The following is a 17837-nucleotide window of genomic DNA, read 5'->3' as shown; positions in this document are numbered from 1 at the left end:
CGTCGTATAAGTGAAATATTCTTGAGTACAATGTAAAACACCAATCAAATAAATAAATAAATAAATAAATAAAAACTGCATGTGCACAAAGATTTGGGGTGATTTGGTACTGGATATGGGTTTAAGTTATAGTTATGCTGGTGCTGGTACACCTTTTGCACTCTTATTTTACATCACTTCTCAGACTCTAACAAGATGGCGCCTAGTGATAATGCAGTTGAGAACTCGGGAGACAGTGAGAAAAGTGAGGAAGGTAAGTGCACACGGTAAAACAGGATTCATTTCCTTCAGATGCCATAAAATAAGAAAGGAGATGCTATACATTGTATATGCTATTACTTTAAATTTGCAAACTGTTTTTAAGTAGGTGGTGGAGAGTATACAGTTTGGTTTCAGTCCAACAAGCGTTGCATATGGCTCATTGAACTTATGAACTCACACAGGTGCACATTGTTTTGATTCTTTGTTTTAAAAGGTGAAATTATGGATCTCTATAAAGTCAAGTAATCAGGTGAACTACAAAAGTTCCAGGCTAACAAAAAACAGTGCTTATGACATCCTGTATTATTGGACAGTTGTTGAGTGACTGATATATTGTTAATATTTTAGTAATTTTATTATGGGAAGTCAGTATCAATAATGGCTGTAAATGCAGATATAGGAAAATTCCCTATATCTATACCCCTAATTTCCTCTGTGCAAGCAACATTGTGACATTGAAAGGGGTTGCCCATAATTACACATATTTTCAAACACATATGGAATGAACAAATGGTTTTATTATGGTGAAAATTTCCACAATGTCCACACCCCAAAGTGGACAGATGAAGAATTTAGTCACAACCAGGACTGTGTTAGACCTGGCTGTGAATCTGAAAATATCGAAGACATTGCCAACATTACATGGCTAAATGGTGCTTTATCTTGTTTTAATATAAATATTTATATTGATGGATTTTTTTTTTTTTTTTTGATAGGACACTGAAGTACATGTTTCCGATATATTTGTTTTCTCTGTGAAGGCCTTCGGGAAGAAAAGTTTCATTATAAATTGACTGAGCTAACTTCGATAAATACAGATATTATTATTATGGCTTTAGTTAACATGTACACATTTATTTAGGGAACACTCTCTTTCACATGAAATACATACACTTCTTACAATTTTTTTTTAGTTTTCTGTTGTATTATATAATGGGTTTGGTAGGAATCTTAAAAAGACAAAGTTCTGAATCAGAAAGTATGTGTTTGAATATTTGTGGAGATTGTTGTGTTCGTCTAAGCACACATCACTTTGTCATGTGTTTGGGCAAGGCTTGATGTGCTGATAACTGACTCACAATTGCTTGTTGTTTTGTGAATTATTGCTGGTCTTCTATTGGGCACTTTAGTTGGGATTGAGTTGATTCATGCATCTGATGTATTGGGAGCTGTTGACAAAGATCCATGTTCATGTATTTGCCTGGCATGAGTTTGGTATGTTTTACATGGGCCTGTTTTACATTAGGTTGTTTTACACAGACAAACACAGAGTTTCCATATCTCAGAACCACTATTTCAAGGAACATATATTCTAGTCAAGGCAGTTAAAGGATATTTTAAAATACAGCAGTTACATTTCAAGATGTTCATTGAAAATTTCAGGGCTGGGTGAAAAATTTTTGAGTATGGTGTTGAGCAACAATTCAATAAGTAAATAAGTATACAAGTGTACCAGTTCTCTCACCTCTTTGTGATCTCTGTTTATGAAACTCTCTCTGTTGTTCAAACTACAGATCCTCTTGGTGTTACTGGTGCCACAATTCTAAAAGCCACAGGCTCCCCACCATCATCTGGGACAACCACTCCAAATTCTTCCTCCTCATTTGAACAGTCTGAGAAACGAATGTTAAATGAGCCATCAGAGCTGGTAAAAGATGGGATTACCTCCCCTTCTGCTAATGATCTCCAGAATGAAGAGATAGAGAAGATGAGCAGTGTGCTTCCCACCATGTGGATGGGTTGTCAAAGTGGAAGGTAAAATCGTGCCTCAGTTTGCCAATAAGTCAATTTCTGTACATTTTTATTACACATGCATACTGTTACAATTGGTTTGGATTTATTTTGATAACACATATGTTTTGTACTTCACAAGACATTTTTTTTAAGCATGAGATGCACACTTTTTTTGTAGAAAATTTATTATAAAGAATTACAGGGTTAGCTTATTTGTGCTTGTCTAACAAAATTATGAGGTGTGAGAAGTAGTTTCCTTTATTTTGTCTTAGTGTCTGTCTGACCATTGTGTCATTGTGAATGTAAATTGACACTAATTCAGAAAATTCTAATGTTTCAATTACAATAGCTGCAGAATGTTTTTGTTTGAATTTCAAGCTTGTATGTCCATTCATCTGTGGCTCAGTGGAAGAGATGCTTACACTCTGTCAAGCTGGGAGAAGCAGTCCTTAGCATTGTGTGAGTACCATGTCCTCTCAATCATAAAAGTGATAGAACCTGGGCCCAGTTTCACAAAGATGTCGTCCATGTACAATGTGCACACATTTAGGACAATGGTGCAGCAATAGAGACGTACAAAATAAAGAGATGTTGTATGCTACTTTGTGAAACTGGGCCCTGGAAGGTACTAAAGTTACTTATTCTGAAGTGGCTGATAACAGACACTCTTTGTCATGCTTTTGGTTTTAATATCAATGTAAAACTGATTGTGTCCTCCAATAGCTTAAGTATTTTCATGTGGAAATTTGTCCTACAATAGATCTTTGACAGAAGGTTATATTCTGGTTACAAAGTATTTCACAAAGAAACAAATTGTCTTGTTTTCAGACACATCAAGGGTCGTGTGATGGTTGGCCTGGCTGATGGAACTATTGCCTTCTTCCACAGGGCCTCTGGTGAGCACCTGTACATCCATGTGGCAGGATTTACTTATGTGGGCTGGGTTATGTAATAAGTGTTTCAAGTATTTCACTACCTATATAAATTCTATATAGGTTTCTGGTTAGTGCACGTGAATGGCAAATACTCTTAAATAATACATAGGACTATAAATGTATAAATGTCAATGCCTGGACCATAGTACATGTAAAAATTAATACAAAAGTAAAGATGATTTAACATGTGTAAAGTTTAAAGATCTTACTATATGGAAATATTTATGGAAGTATTTCCGATTAGACTTTATACTTGTCTGTCCCTTGCAGATGGTCAGTGGGATCTAAGGAACTATCACATCCTGGATTTTGGTCGACCCCGACAGTCTATCCGCTGCATGACAATCGTGGCCAGCAAACACGTGTGGTGCGGTTATAAGAACCTTATTCACGTCATAGACCCAGAACATATGAGCATTGTGGTGAGTATCTACATACTGTCTGACATCTCAACATGTGCTCTGAGTATGATAACATTTACATCTATCATACATACACACAGAGCTGGTAATAATTTTGGTTAATTTAGTACTAATAATCTGATTTAAGACCTAAATGTGATTAGCCATGTACATGTACATGCAATGTTTGTAAAACTTCTGGTGTATAATGCAGATAATACCTGTTTCCATGCAAAACTCATCGTATAGAAGAGCGTTTTTTTTTCTGAACAACACAATTTTGACACATGTTTATCTACAGAACACCTTTGACGCTCACCCGAGGAAGGAGAGTCAGGTGCGCCAGCTGTGTTGGATTGGGGATGGGGTGTGGGTGTCTATACGCCTGGACAGTACTCTACGTCTCTACCACGCCTACACTCACCAGCATCTCCAGGATGTTGACATTGAACCCTATGTCAGCAAAATGTTAGGTACGACCCTATGAGAGTGTGTGTATGAAACTTGACCAAAGAGCTTGTCTTAAGTAATTTCTCAATGGCTGATGCTACACAGTTAACTATGAGTACCTTGATCATGTGCCCTGCACCATGTTTAAGCCTGCTCATATTTTTTGGTAATGTTTTTTAAGTCCAACCAGATAAATGTGTCATCACTTCTGTGAAGAATGAATGAATTATGATTTAAGTTTGTCACATTTTTGAGACTTGTGTGAGCCATGGATGTAAAATAAGAAATATGACTGCAAATGTTGTGGAATATTAATTGTGTAGATTTTAAGACTTATTTGGTATATCCCTGCAATTGATGGTTATGTTGGTTAAACATAAAGTAAGTTTACACTGATGGTTTGGTATTTCTTTGATTGTTCATACATAAATCATGTTTTGTAATTACTTTTCTTTCTTCTCATTTTGCGTTATAAACTTTTCTGTGACTAAACAAGAATGCATGACTGTCCCATACTTCTGTATTGTGTAAAGTCTCTTTTGAACCACAAGTCAACGATGGGACTTGCGTTGTAGTTGTATCAAGTAGTAGCAGTCTTCAAGTAGCTTTATTTCTTATATTTCCAGGTACTGGCAAACTGGGCTTCTCATTTGTGAGGATCACAGCCATGTTGATAGCCTGTAAGAGATTGTGGATTGGAACAGGCAATGGTGTGATTATATCTGTGCCCCTCTCAGAAAGTAAGTATCAGTTGACCTATCCAAGAGTACACCTGGAGAAATAGTGCATGCCTCCCACACTATGCTTTAATTACTAACGGTTGCAGTGTTGTTTGACTTGGTGAAGAAAATGTATACAACTTGTTTTAAGTTAAAATCTACCATATACACAACATTTTGTGAGATGTACAGTGTTACATATGGATAATCAGCATTCCAGATAACATATTCAACAGTTTGCTGAGAAGACATGAGGAAATTTATTTTGTCTTTATAACAGTTAAAATGGCAAGTGACCAGCTTTGGCAGTAACACAAGAAAAGAGAGGCCTGATGTGGTGGCACCCACACTTGCACACCATTAGGTTTAATTACAGACATATAAGCAAGCAGTTATCGGTGTTCACATGGCATTTTTATTTGTGCATGCTATATACACACGAACTGTCATTAGTTTGATGTAGATACTAATTCAGCACTTAACAGTAATATGTACCTTGTTTGACATCCCTGTAATCTTAATAGCTTTTTCATACATTCATACACAACTATACATGCAGATATACCATCCAGGCAGTTACCAAAACAACAAGCATGTACAAGTATTGGTTGGCTTCTTGATTTGGTTAGTTTTTATGCTTTAAAACTAAAAATATGGCAAAAAAGTGAAAATTGAGTGTGCTTATATGCATTTTCCCCCTTTACAAACATAAGGCAAAATTGTCATAAAAAGAATTAGTATAGATTTTAACATTTATGTATCAGTGTTCGTGTAACAGACTAGGTAAATCCATGCTTAACTCAGAATATATTTCGTACAGTTATAATCTGGAGCATATTCACCATTACATTTCTGTGATTTAACTGAACACAAATGTCTATAATCAGTGTATGAAAATACAAAGCATGACATTGCTTTTGTCTTGGCTGACCCTTTGTGTACTTAGAGTGGTTTTTCATCCTTAAGGTGCTTATCTATGTATAAAATAGGTGTGCTCGTTTGTCATTTTTAGTAAGATGTTTGTTTTTCTTCTGGCTCGTTTTAGATGAATATGGTAAGTATATGAGCATGATAAATATCTTAACTGTGTTTGCCTCAGCTTGTGACCAACCTTTGGTAGTTCAACTGTTTTTATTATTGTTGAGTATTCATCTGTTTCATGAATGAAATTTGTTCTATGATAACTTTCATAACATTGAAAACAAATTATAAAAATTGACAGATGATGACGAGGATCATTTTCTTGGAGGTATTCATTTTTTGTTTTACCTCGCTGCCCTCCTTTTTCTCATTTCTCCCAGTCTGAGCTTTGTCATGAATTATAAAAGTCAGAGGGCACTTATTGAACTGTGGCATGCAGTGTATGTTAGTACAAGTAGGAGATAACTCTGTTTAGTGAGCCAATATAAGAGTTACTTCCTCTTGGCTTTGCCCTCTGCTACTTGTTTGACCACCCATGCTTGAATAACATGGATTTGATGATAAGCCAAAATTAAGCTTTCTCCTCTGTTGCCTCAAAGAAATGGTATATTTGAAAAATAGCATTGCTTGTGATTTCTAATGTGATAGCACAAGGATTATTAACACTTATTGTTATGCAACACCTGTAACTAATATTTTCATGTTGCTTACAGTGAAACTTTGGTAAAAGTTTTTGTGAATGAATGTTAATAATACTAACTACACATTTGTAGTAATCTGGGCAATTATTATTCTGCTTCTAATATCTCTAAGATCTCTGATAAGGTGTATAATTTTTCTGTATGAAAAATTATTTTTTATCAGTATATTAAACCAGTGCAACCTTATTTTAATTCAGTGCAATGCTCCTAATTTTTAACAATGAATCACATATCAGGCATTGTTTTTGAGTGCATAAGGTTCAAAACATAACTGAAAATTATTCTGAAATAAAAGAACGGGGAGGGGTGCATATCTGAAAAAACACAGTGAAAGTTCTGATTCCAAGCTTGTGCATATTAAGGATACTTTGTAAAATGTACATCAAAAACTTGCATGAGAAGTCTCATGTCTCTCAATGAAGGGAAATTATATGACAACCAAACTTTTTGTTGGTAAACCATCATGTTTTATTTTAAAATACAGCTTCATTAGTTTTGGTACTCAATAGTGTAGGAGGCTAAACATTTTTTTGGAACTAAGACATCTGTAGATATCACTTAGGTGGCTTTTCTTGCACAGTGCTAGTTGGTTACCTTGTTCTCGCAAACCTGTACGCTTATCCATAAATTGGTTTTATTTTTTTTGAAACCAGCTTCTAAATACCACATAGAGATAACTACATACATCAGAATCCTAATGTGAACAATTACTCAGAAACTGCAAACTGTTGAGTGAATGATTGTTGGACTACAAATCTTATGGCAGGATTTAACAGGCAGTGTGTATTAAGATAACTTATCTCTAGTGTTTAGAAGTAGATTTAGAAAGCAGGTTTCGTAAACCTGATGTTTCTTGCTTTACACTATGGTTTAAAGACATATAAATTCCATTTAATTAATTTAGTCATTTCCTAACTTCGGTGCTTATCACCTGTGAAGTTGCTAACTGATGATTTTGTTTAGTGCTAACATGAATACTGTTTTGTTTGTGTAGGTAACAAACAGCAAATTACATCAGGAGTGAGTAGTGGACGCCCGGGTGGGGTCATACGAGTGTACAGTGATAACAAAAATGACAGCATCACCCCTGGCAGTTTTATCCCCTACTGTTCCATGGCACAGGCTCAACTCTCCTTCCATGGTCACAGAGACGCGGTCAAGTTCTTTGCTGCAGTTCCAGGTGAGTGCATCTTCAGCCTTCATGATCATTGCTATTATATGCATGTCATCGTCTCGCTTAGGCACAACTTGAATGTTGAAAGAATATCATAGCTGAAATGGTCAGAAGTAATGTCAAAATGACTAAAGAGATCAAAAGTGGTATTAAAGATTGTGGGACTTTTATTGACAAAACCAGTGACAAGTCATTGTAGCTGATCTGGTTAGTTAAGAAAAAATTCTCTATGTTCTTCTGAGTAGATAATTTGCCATGTATTTATGAAGTAATCATTTTCAGATGAATGCAAACCAGAATTCATGAGGAGAATAATCTCTAATACTGCAGACAAATGTGCAGTGTGAATTTCTTTTTCAGCCAAGATTTCATACGTGCACTTTGATTTGAAGGTGGGGAGTTTAGAGATTAACTAGATGAGGGTAAGAAAAAGGAAGAATGTTAGTCTAAGTTTGTATAGGATGAGGTCACAAATGACATGGGTAGATATGTCTGGTGAGGTAGACTGGCTGTAGCTAGAACACCACTGGCAGTATTGATTTAAGAAAAAGGGATCAAGTCGGATCTAATCAGAGTAAAAACAGGGCGATGTATGCGTGCACAGCTGTGAGGGAGCACTCCACAGGCCGACTGGCTATTGATTCCCCTGCTGTCTGAGACTGGCCCTGTCTGCCACCATGCCGCCATAGCCATTTGACTCTCTGCTCGCCATCATTTACTGCTTATCCACCGTCAGTTTTCATCAGCTTTTCCTCATCATTATCATCTCATTCCAGGCACTAATCTCCCATTTTCCATGAACTACTTTGGCCAAATTCATCTACATGAACAGTTTGCATGCTAGATCACATATAACTGCCTCCTGACAGAATGGGAAATGGATTACGAAAAGAAAAAGGGTCGGAGTGGTTTTATTTGCCAGCGTTCAGAGCCTATCGTTTTTCCATCACTCAGCTGAGCAATAAAGAGCCCATTTGTCCTCATAACTATGTTCGTTTGATCTGTCATTGTTAGTGCTCGGCTGGCCAAAGCCTTCATTATGACTGGCTTCAACACTCAAATCATCTTAATTGATCCAGTAGTGATGGCTTTGGATCATTTCATTTTTTTTTTGTTTGTTAAGGGAAGCTTTACAAAGTACTCTTGTACCGTACATGTACATCCAGGCTGTAGTTTACAGTGGAGAACAAGATCAATATATAAGTGTGTGCGTGTCATGCTGTCCACATACATGTATGGTCTGCTGCGTGTTACGTGGAGCACTGACACCAGGGCTATCACTTGTGAGCAGTGTCACCAGGCCTTTTATACTTCACATTGCTCGTTCAGTGAGCCTTGGAAACTCGTAGAGATCTAAAGCGTCCACTAGATGCATTATGTGTACTTATGATGTCTAACCAAGACAGGGTGCCTACATGTATGTCAGATACCGGCTACACTAAAGAGAAAACGTAACATATACATGTACCTACATATGTCTGCTAACAAGAATGAAAGGCATTAAATGTGCTTGTCATCCACTGGAAACAATATGCATTACATGTACTTAGATCATCCACTAAACACAAAATGCATTACTTGCACTTACATCATCCACTAAACACAAAATGCATTACATGTGCTTACATCATCCACTAAACACAAAATGCATTACATGTACTTACATCATCCACTAGAAACAAAATGCATTACATGTACTTACATCATCCACTAGAATCAAAATGCATTACATGTACTTACATCATCCACTAAAAACAAAATACATTACATGTACTTACATCATCCACTAAACACAAAATGCATTACATGTACTTACATCATCCACTAAACACAAAATGCATTACATGTACTTACATCATCCTCTAAACACAAAATGCATTACATGTACTTACATCATCCTCTAAAAACAAAATGCATTACATGTACTTACATCATTCACTAGAAACAAAATGCATTACATATACTTCAATCATCTGCTTAAAACAAAACAACTAGCAATGTATTGCATGTACTCATGTACAACACAAACAGTATATGCACTTATGTATGCAGAAAAGTTTTGAAAATGGGACCAGATCTTCAATATCCTTGTAAACAACATATCCTGCAAATGCATTGGTCTCATTTCAGTGTCCCTTATTAATGATCATGATTCAGTGATAAACACAGTTAATTGTCACTCTAAGATGTGTTGATATATTAGTATGTACTAGTATTTAGTGTGTGGTGTTACAGCATTCATCAGTCAAGATTCTTGATAAAGGCTGATTTTCACACACTTTTACTTGTTGAATGTTAAGCTTTACTATTTCTCTACGTGACTTTTTTTTACAGTTGGTAAGCGCACCTGGACACGTGGTCCTAATTCAGGTATTTCAGGCATAGCACTAATACAACCCTGCCTCTCTCGTTGCTAAAATTCTGCACACACAGTTTACCATGAGTGACTGATAAATGAGACAACTACTTAGCACATAGCCGTCACCCTGCACTTAGTCCTCTTCTTCGGTTGCCTTCTTTATAAAGAGATATTCCCCTATAGAACCTTTCCGTCCCTAGTGGACAAGTTTAATGGATCTATTGTAGATGGCTTGTAAACAATTAAGCCTAATGTGGCTTTTGCTTTCGCGACGGCTTTATAGCTGAATAATTTATCACAAGAACAGGAGAGTGTCTGAGGGCTAAACTGGTCAGCTTGGTGTTTTATGGACAGAGCAAGCTCGCTAACCTTAGTGTAAGTCATCTGTAAACATTAGAAAACATTACTTTCAATCTTTAATGTTTTCACACTGAAATACATACTGTAAAATGTTTTATTTGTAACGCAGTTTTGTGGACTTAAATAGTGCATTTTGTGGACTTAAATAATGCCAGAGCCAATATGCTTTCAACTGTCTATAAGATCTAAGAGCCAGTATATTTTCATCTGTCAGTAAGATCTCTGATCCAATATACTTTCAGTTGACTATAACATCTCAGACCCAGTATTCTTTTCAGCTGAGTGTAAGATCTTAGAGTCAATATGCTTTCAGCTGACTGTAAGATGTCAGACTTAGACAAGTAAGATGCTCCCGTCTGGCTGTATAGTTCAAGCAGGCCATAGACACCCATGGTCATTAGTTCTATAGGTTAGGCTGTAATTCTGGCAATAATTCATTTCAGATCTGTTCAGTTTAGTTCAACCAGTTAAACTAGTGTTGAATGATGACTTTTCAAAAGATTATATGTCATTACTTCAGTCCCCAGCCATTGTGCCTCATCTCTATAAAGATGTTGTCATGACAGAAGACAGGAATAATTCATGTGTTGTGTTTCAACAAAGTGAATGTTATCAAAACCCCAAATATCATTCAGAAGAGCAGTTTGTGCATTTTGACAGAATTACTTGTACCCTCTTTAAATAAAAGTTTCAGTTTCAATTTTATGTATATATTTTTAAATTCTTAAACCTTTTCAGCCACCTCTGCGACCAATAGCTGAAACATTCTGAGAGAACTATGAGGTGTAGAGAAATAATTTGCACAGTTTTATGAAGCGTGCATCTTAAGTGGCACAAATAAATCATTTTTTAGTGTCATTTTCATGATAATTGTATGCATAAATTCCACTTAAATATGTACTTTAGTGGTTGAATAGGTTATATAAAAATTTGAAGCACTGTGAAAGCATATTTACTGACTAAAGATGAAGTCATAGAAGCATGAATCATGAAGTCACAGAAGGCTTTGTTTGTAATAGTATTAACTTTTCCTAGCGGCCTCCAGAGTTGACACAGTTACATATACCTCTTGACTTATCCCAATAACTTTTCAAACAAAGTTGAAATTTAAAAGTGTTAACACGGCTATTAAACTTGTTATTGTACAAGTCACAGAAGGATTTCAAATATTTAAAACATCAGCTTGAAGTCTTGAAATTGGTGGTCATACTGTGCTTGATTCCTCATGCTTATATGAGTTAAATGCCATCACATTGTATGAGTGATTATCAACTTAAATACTTGCGATCACCAGGGCAGCATTTAGCTTCATAGTATAATAAGTTGGGTCTGAGATGTAAGTGTTCTCTGATTGTTGAAGAGCATGTTTTGTTAGACCTGAAGATGTTTATAACAGGGTGCTTTTTCTCTGAAGAATTTCAAAGCATTTTATTTCAGTGGAAAGGCTAATATTGTTTGCAGAAATAAATTCTTGGTAGCTGATTGGTTTGAAGCTTAGTATCCCATCAGTAATTACACGACCCCCTGTGCATCTCCTGTGGTTTTCCCTCTGTTGGAAGAGGTCAAGTCTCATCAAGGGATCAGTGGGGAGTGTGTTTTAATCTGTGCCTTCTCTATTGGTGGATAGACCTAATCAATCTCTTGCAGTGTTGCTCACATTACCTGCCAATTTCTTCTGCTGATGACCCCTTTGAAACATTTCTCAATCCATGATCTCAATTATTGGCTACCTTTTTCTACCATTGCAAGTACTCATTTAATATCTCACGCAGACTATCAGAAGCTCTGTATCATCTGAAAGGAAAAAGAAGCTGCTTCTTTCTATATGCAAGACCATCAGCGTTGTTTAAATCAGCACTTCTTATGCAGGGCCCAGATCATAGCTTTCATTTCTGCTGTTTATTCTTTAACCCTCCTGCTTCAGGTCTGAGACAACAGCTCATTTTTAAGCAACCCTGAAGCTGTTTTCAGCTGGCCAGGTTAAGGCCCTTTCATCATCAACCCGTTGGGATTGAGTGATAGCTGTAGAGGACAGGATCAGTGGTGTATAACTCTAGGTCTGCTCCCCTACTGCCACCACAGGGTGTCATTACACCTGGCTGGTAGTGTCAGATAATTCTGACTACCCAGCGACTGCCAATCGAGGAATCACCCAGCTCGACCTGGCTGCTGATAGCTCTACTCTGCTTCAGAAGTGTATCATGTCTCTCCTTTCAATTAGCTGGACATTGTCTGGGTTATGTAGTGCTATACATACTGTAGAGACTTGCTGTCCTCCAGAGAAGCTCCTGCATAGAGCTCTATGTTGGGGCAGTTTCATGTATACATGTAGATTCAGCTGACTGTATGCTTTTACCTGACTCCAAGCTTTAGGCTGACTCTAAACTTTCAACTGACTTTATGCTTTTAGCTGACTCCAAGCTTTCAGCCAACTCTAAGCTTTCAACTGACTATGCTTTTAGCTGACTGTTTGCTCTTAGCTGACTCCAAGCTTTCGGCTGACTAAGCTTTCAACTCACTGTATGCTTTTCACTGACTCTAAGATTCAGCTGACCATATATATGATTTTAGTTGATTCTAAACTTTCAGCTGACTGTATGCTTTTATTAACTGACTGTGTTCCTTTAATTGACTGTCTGCTTCAACAGATTGTGTAGGCATTCAGGGTGGCTCTGGTTTTAGCTGATTTTGAGACTGAGAGATGTCAGACTAACTATGCTTTTAACTGATGGTAAGATCTCAGAGCAAATATGCTTCAGTTTGCCTATAAAATGTCAGAGACAGCATGCTTCAATTTGTCTATAAGATCCTAGCTCCAGTATGCTTTCAGCTGACTGTAACATGCCAGAGCCTATTTGCTTTCAGGTGCCTGTGATGTGTCAGAGCCTGTATGCTTTCAGCTGACTGTAAGATCTCAGAGCTAGTATGCTTTCATCTGCCTATAAGATTAATGAAGCAGTACGCTCTCAGCTGTCCATAAGATCCATGAGCCAATACGCTTTCGTCTGTTCTGTAGATGCCAATACGATTTTAACTGTCTGTAACATCTAAGAGTAGGTGTACTTTCGTCTGTCAATAAGATCTCATATCAAATATATTTTCCGCTGACTGTAAGATCTCAAAGCTAGTATTCTTTCGTCTGTCCATTAGACGCCAGAGCCAATGCTTTCAGCTGTCTATAACATCTAAGAGCCAGTATATTTTCATCTGTCAGTAGGATCTCAGATCCAATATACTCTCAGCTGACTATAACATCTCAGAGCCAGTATTCTTTTCAGCTGAGTGTAAGATTTCAGAGGCAATGTGCTTTCAGCTGACTGTAAGATCTAAGATTTCAGAGCTAGTATGCTGTCCATAAGATGTCAGAGCTAGTATGTTTTCATCTGTCTATAAGATCCCAGAACCAGCATATTTTCATCTGTCTATAACATCTCAGTATGCTTTCAGGTGACAGTTGATTGGATGACTTAGTTTAGTTTACTGCCAGACAGCATTTAACTAGGATGAGTCCCATTAACCAATGCCCTTTTATAAACAGGACTGCCTCCTAGAGCAACTTAGTTAGGGTAATATGGAATTATTGACAAAACCGTCACCCTTCATTTGGATCAAGTTTTCTTCTCTGTCACCCAGTTGACAATTTCACGCTCATCAAACTGTAATGTTTGGATGAGGATTGATTTTGTAGGCTTCAGAAGTTGACTGGTCAGCTCTTTAGCTTATTTCCCTGGGGTGATATCTGCAACAATTATGATGGTCTTTACAGCTCCTTGTAGGTTGTTGTATATGCTCATTGCATAGGAATGTTGTGAGTTTGCAGCCTCACATCTTGTTTAATGCCTTTCCTGTAATCCAGTCGGTCACTTTTGTGCCTGCTAACCTGCTCTGGTGGCTGAATCTTGCTGCAAACTGACACATTCCATAGTTAACCTTGTCAGATTTGCCAGCCGCAGATCTGACAGTTTAAGTGAGCCTGGAATTATGGTTATCGCTGGTAATGAAACATTGTCAATATTTAGGCTGTAGTTGTCAGCAAGCCCAGAGTCTTTCTTCCTGTTCTAACTATGTTTTATCCTAACGGACAACTTGGATTCATTTTTTTGCCTTGATAACGTCATTTTGTTTTTTTTTGTGTTGGGTCATTAGTGCCTTCCCTATGAGTCTCAAAGTCTCCGCAGCCAACACCTTTACCCATAAAATTGATCACTTAATGGGGCTTCACTGCTTTCATGCTTCATTAAAATTCACCAGTGTTTTTACTTTTCCATGTTGTGCTTTTCTCATTGACTCCTGCAAGGAGAGATTCAAGAAAGACATGGGAGCTCTCAAACTTGTCCATTTAAATTTGATCTAGATTTTGACCACTGTGAGTCACTACCTGTTCCCATCTGCATTTATTCAAAGCTACTTGTAAATCAGCATTGGTATAGAAAAACGTAATGATTCTGTTGTACTTGCTGGATTCATTTTCTCCTGCAAGGCTTATTATAAAAGTCTGAATTATTCAACAGGAATGCAGTCCTTTTGGCATTCTGGTAGATATATTACATCAAACTTGCCTTTTTTTTACATCTAGCACAGCTTTCTGCTCATGTCAGATGCACAGCTTTTTGAGTGGCTTCAAAAACCAGAGCACTCTGTTGCTAGGTGTGAAGTGTTAAGTTTAGTAAAGCTCTTACCATGTATTTGTAGTGTGATGAAGCCTGGGTGACCATAGCAATGCTTTAGCATTCTTTCCATTAGCAGCATCAGATTTTACCGCTTTTTATAACACTTAATGCAGGAAAAAATATAGAGCCAATTCCACAAAGCTGTTTCAAAGTTTAGGACTTAATGAAATAAATGTGTGATGTTCATGGTGTGTGGTATCTGGTTCAGCATTCTTAAAATTTTGTTAATCAAATTTTTGTAATTTTTCTCATAAATCATGTCACCTTAGGGCACTATAATCCAGATTTCATGTATGAAAAAGGTATGAGAAATTTGCCCCCATATATCCGTATTATTATGGATTTGTCTTTAAGACACTTTTGTCTACAATATATCTCCTAGAATCCGGGGGCTGATTGCATAAAGCCTTTTCAGAATTTAAAAACTCCTTATGATGCTTAGTATTTGGTACTGGAGGTTGAAATTTTGACACATTTGTCTGAAGAGAACATTGTTGAGGTGGACTGAATGTTAATTTTTAAAGCCGCAAAATAAGCTTTACGGGCATATTTCAGATTTTGACTTAAGTCAGAAATGGCTTTGTGGAATGAATGCTCAGATCAGATTTCATGTTCTAGGATACCCACAACCTAATATTTGTTTCCAGTTATAACTCTGTAATCATTGGAAACACAGAACAGTTATATTTTTCATGGTAAGATACATTATGACTGGAACCTGAACTGTATCATCAGTTACCCATTGTAAAGATGATTATTGCAAGTGAATTGTCATTTATATTTAGTTATGCCATTTTTTTTATGTCAATTCAGTTTTTAGAGTTTAGTTGTGCATCTGTTTGTTAGTATTTTGATGTGGTAGCAGGCCAAAACATTGTCCATGCAATATCTCCAGAAGAAATGTGCCAAATTTATTTAAATTTAGTTTGAAATTTAATTACAGTGGCCTTTACAAATTGGTCAGCTTTTGTGGTTTGTCCATCCATTTCTGAGTATTTTAACATTTAAGCAGTTAGTAATCTTGTGCTTTCATTTTAATCAACTTGATTTTGTAGCTTAATTACATTGAACTTTATAGGAAGTAGCCGGGTTGTCAGTGGTTTTATTTGTCCTGTAACCTGATCATCTTCTGAGAACTAAAGAACTGGTTGATTTTTGGAAGATGAGATACATATGTTGTCTTTCCAAAACTTTTTTTTTTAGTTTTGTGTTTAGGTTATTAGGGGTTAATTCATTTTTAATCATCTAGGTTGAATGGAAAAATATCCAGATTGTTCAAATCTATGTTTAGACACATGCGATTTACTTGAATATTGAAGGCAGCCCTGTTTGACAATTAAAGGTTATACTGACAGTGTACGAGAATCATGTTAGATAACATCCCTGTGGCCATTTCCATGGCAACCATATTGATTTCGTGACAGATCTTGTTCGGTATGTTTTTTTAACTTTTTCCTCAAAGGTCGCTGGTGTATTCTGCTTTTCTGTCAAAACTATTTGCAAGTGTTTAATGGCACAGAGCGCTGAGTTTTGTGTTTCTTTCAGTCATCACTGGGAAAGGAAAGTGTTCCTTTGATGTTACTTTTCTATTTTTGAACATCAGACCACATCACACACCCTTATCTAACACTGTGAAACTGTTTTAGTTGCTCCTTGTGAAGTAAACCACGGTTTATGTCCCAGGTTTTCTGACTAACACTAATGAACCTTAATTCTATCCAGTTTGTGTTTATTTGAATACCCTTTTAATGGTTTGGGTCAGATTGACTTCATTTCATCTATCTGTTCTAAAAAGCACTTGTATCATAAACAGTACCTATGTAGCTTGCCAAAGAAAGGAAATGTTTACCCAAAATTAGAAAATCAGTCACTCACAAGATTACCAAGCCTTTCAGTCTGGCTAACTAAAAAATAAATGTTTACTCTGAATCATACAGTCAGTCACTCACACGCTGAAACAATCATGCCACCCGTTCATCTTGTGCATGTATGATTTTCTCATTGATTGGTTAGCTCACTCGCATTTCTTTGTGGTTGATACTCACAAATCCATCATATACCAGAGTTGTCATGGACTTCTGTGAGTGAAATATGTTACCAGTCTCATGATTACCAATATGATCATTATGATTTTTACTGTGAATATGATTTGTGTGTCTGCTATGTGCACAAAATCCTGGGTCAAGTGGATAATATTTATTGCAAGGTGGCTGTTCCAAACAATAAGGCTGTGTTGTTTACTGTCAGTTTTGATGTGGATTCTGGCAGAGTCAGGTATCTATTAAAGTCATCACTCATGCAGCAGACGACGGACCTTCAACCAGTACGGTGAGGTACTTTTATCCAGCCTCTGCTTGTTTGCTTGTCATTCTGGTACATCATAAGGTTTGTCAGGGGACAGGCAATAGACAGTTGTTTCCATTGGACTATTCCTGGGCATCGGCTATCCATTAAACTAACTTTCAATCATTTATCACAATTCAGAGAAAATTCTAGACTTGTGATTGGTCAGTCTACAGGTGAGGATATTTTATCTGTATACCCACGGAGACAGGGATTCATGTGCAGGCAGATGGCAACGCTTGCCTGTATACCTATGGATTCAGGGATTCACTTCCAGGTGTATAGCAGTGCTGGTCGACAACACGTGAGCATGGAGGTATATATAGAAGGAGCTCTTCGAAGTGTTCAATTTCCGATAATGACACGGGAGGACTCAGGCTTTTTTAACAGGGTATTAGGCTATTTGTCTTGTGGCAGGTCTTCGCGCAGGCGCTCTCGAGATTATAGCAGCTTTTGACACCAGGGGTTAGAGGTACTCAGAATGCACCGAGCCGTGCGTCGCTTGCTCACAACAGAGCCCCCCCCCCCTTTTCAGGTGGCGAATAGTGAATACAGAACAACAGAATGGGTGTCAAACCACTTTGCCAAATTCCCTGGGAATAGTATATTTAAAAGTAAATAACATTATAAAGAAAAACATGTTACTGGTAGTTGAATAGCAACAACTGGACATGCATGGTTTGTATATCTTATAAACACAACCTGATTTGAAAATTCAACTTCATGTCGTTAATTCGAATTTCCGTTTAGATTTCACCATGAAGAGCCATTTTTAAATAATCATAAAACAACATGACGCCAATGTATAT

The 17837-nt window shown here is 37.0% G+C and overlaps 1 protein-coding gene across 1 annotated transcript in view; it reads left to right on the top strand.

Moving 5' to 3' along the window:
- LOC135472160 (C-Jun-amino-terminal kinase-interacting protein 4-like) overlaps positions 1-17837 on the top strand; it is a 68744-nt gene that overhangs the window by 35085 nt on the left and 15822 nt on the right. The window contains 10 exon segments of the mRNA XM_064751527.1: positions 185-253; positions 1776-2016; positions 2374-2454; positions 2824-2891; positions 3201-3352; positions 3633-3804; positions 4408-4521; positions 5723-5749; positions 7117-7302; positions 9631-9666. Of these exon segments, the coding sequence (XP_064607597.1) occupies positions 185-253; positions 1776-2016; positions 2374-2454; positions 2824-2891; positions 3201-3352; positions 3633-3804; positions 4408-4521; positions 5723-5749; positions 7117-7302; positions 9631-9666 (1146 nt within the window).

The sequence above is a fragment of the Liolophura sinensis genome, chromosome 8, assembly GCF_032854445.1.
Source record: "Liolophura sinensis isolate JHLJ2023 chromosome 8, CUHK_Ljap_v2, whole genome shotgun sequence".
NCBI lineage: Eukaryota > Metazoa > Mollusca > Polyplacophora > Chitonida > Chitonidae > Liolophura > Liolophura sinensis.
Note: the sequence above shows the minus strand (reverse complement) of the source record. Positions and strands in the feature narration are given on the sequence as shown.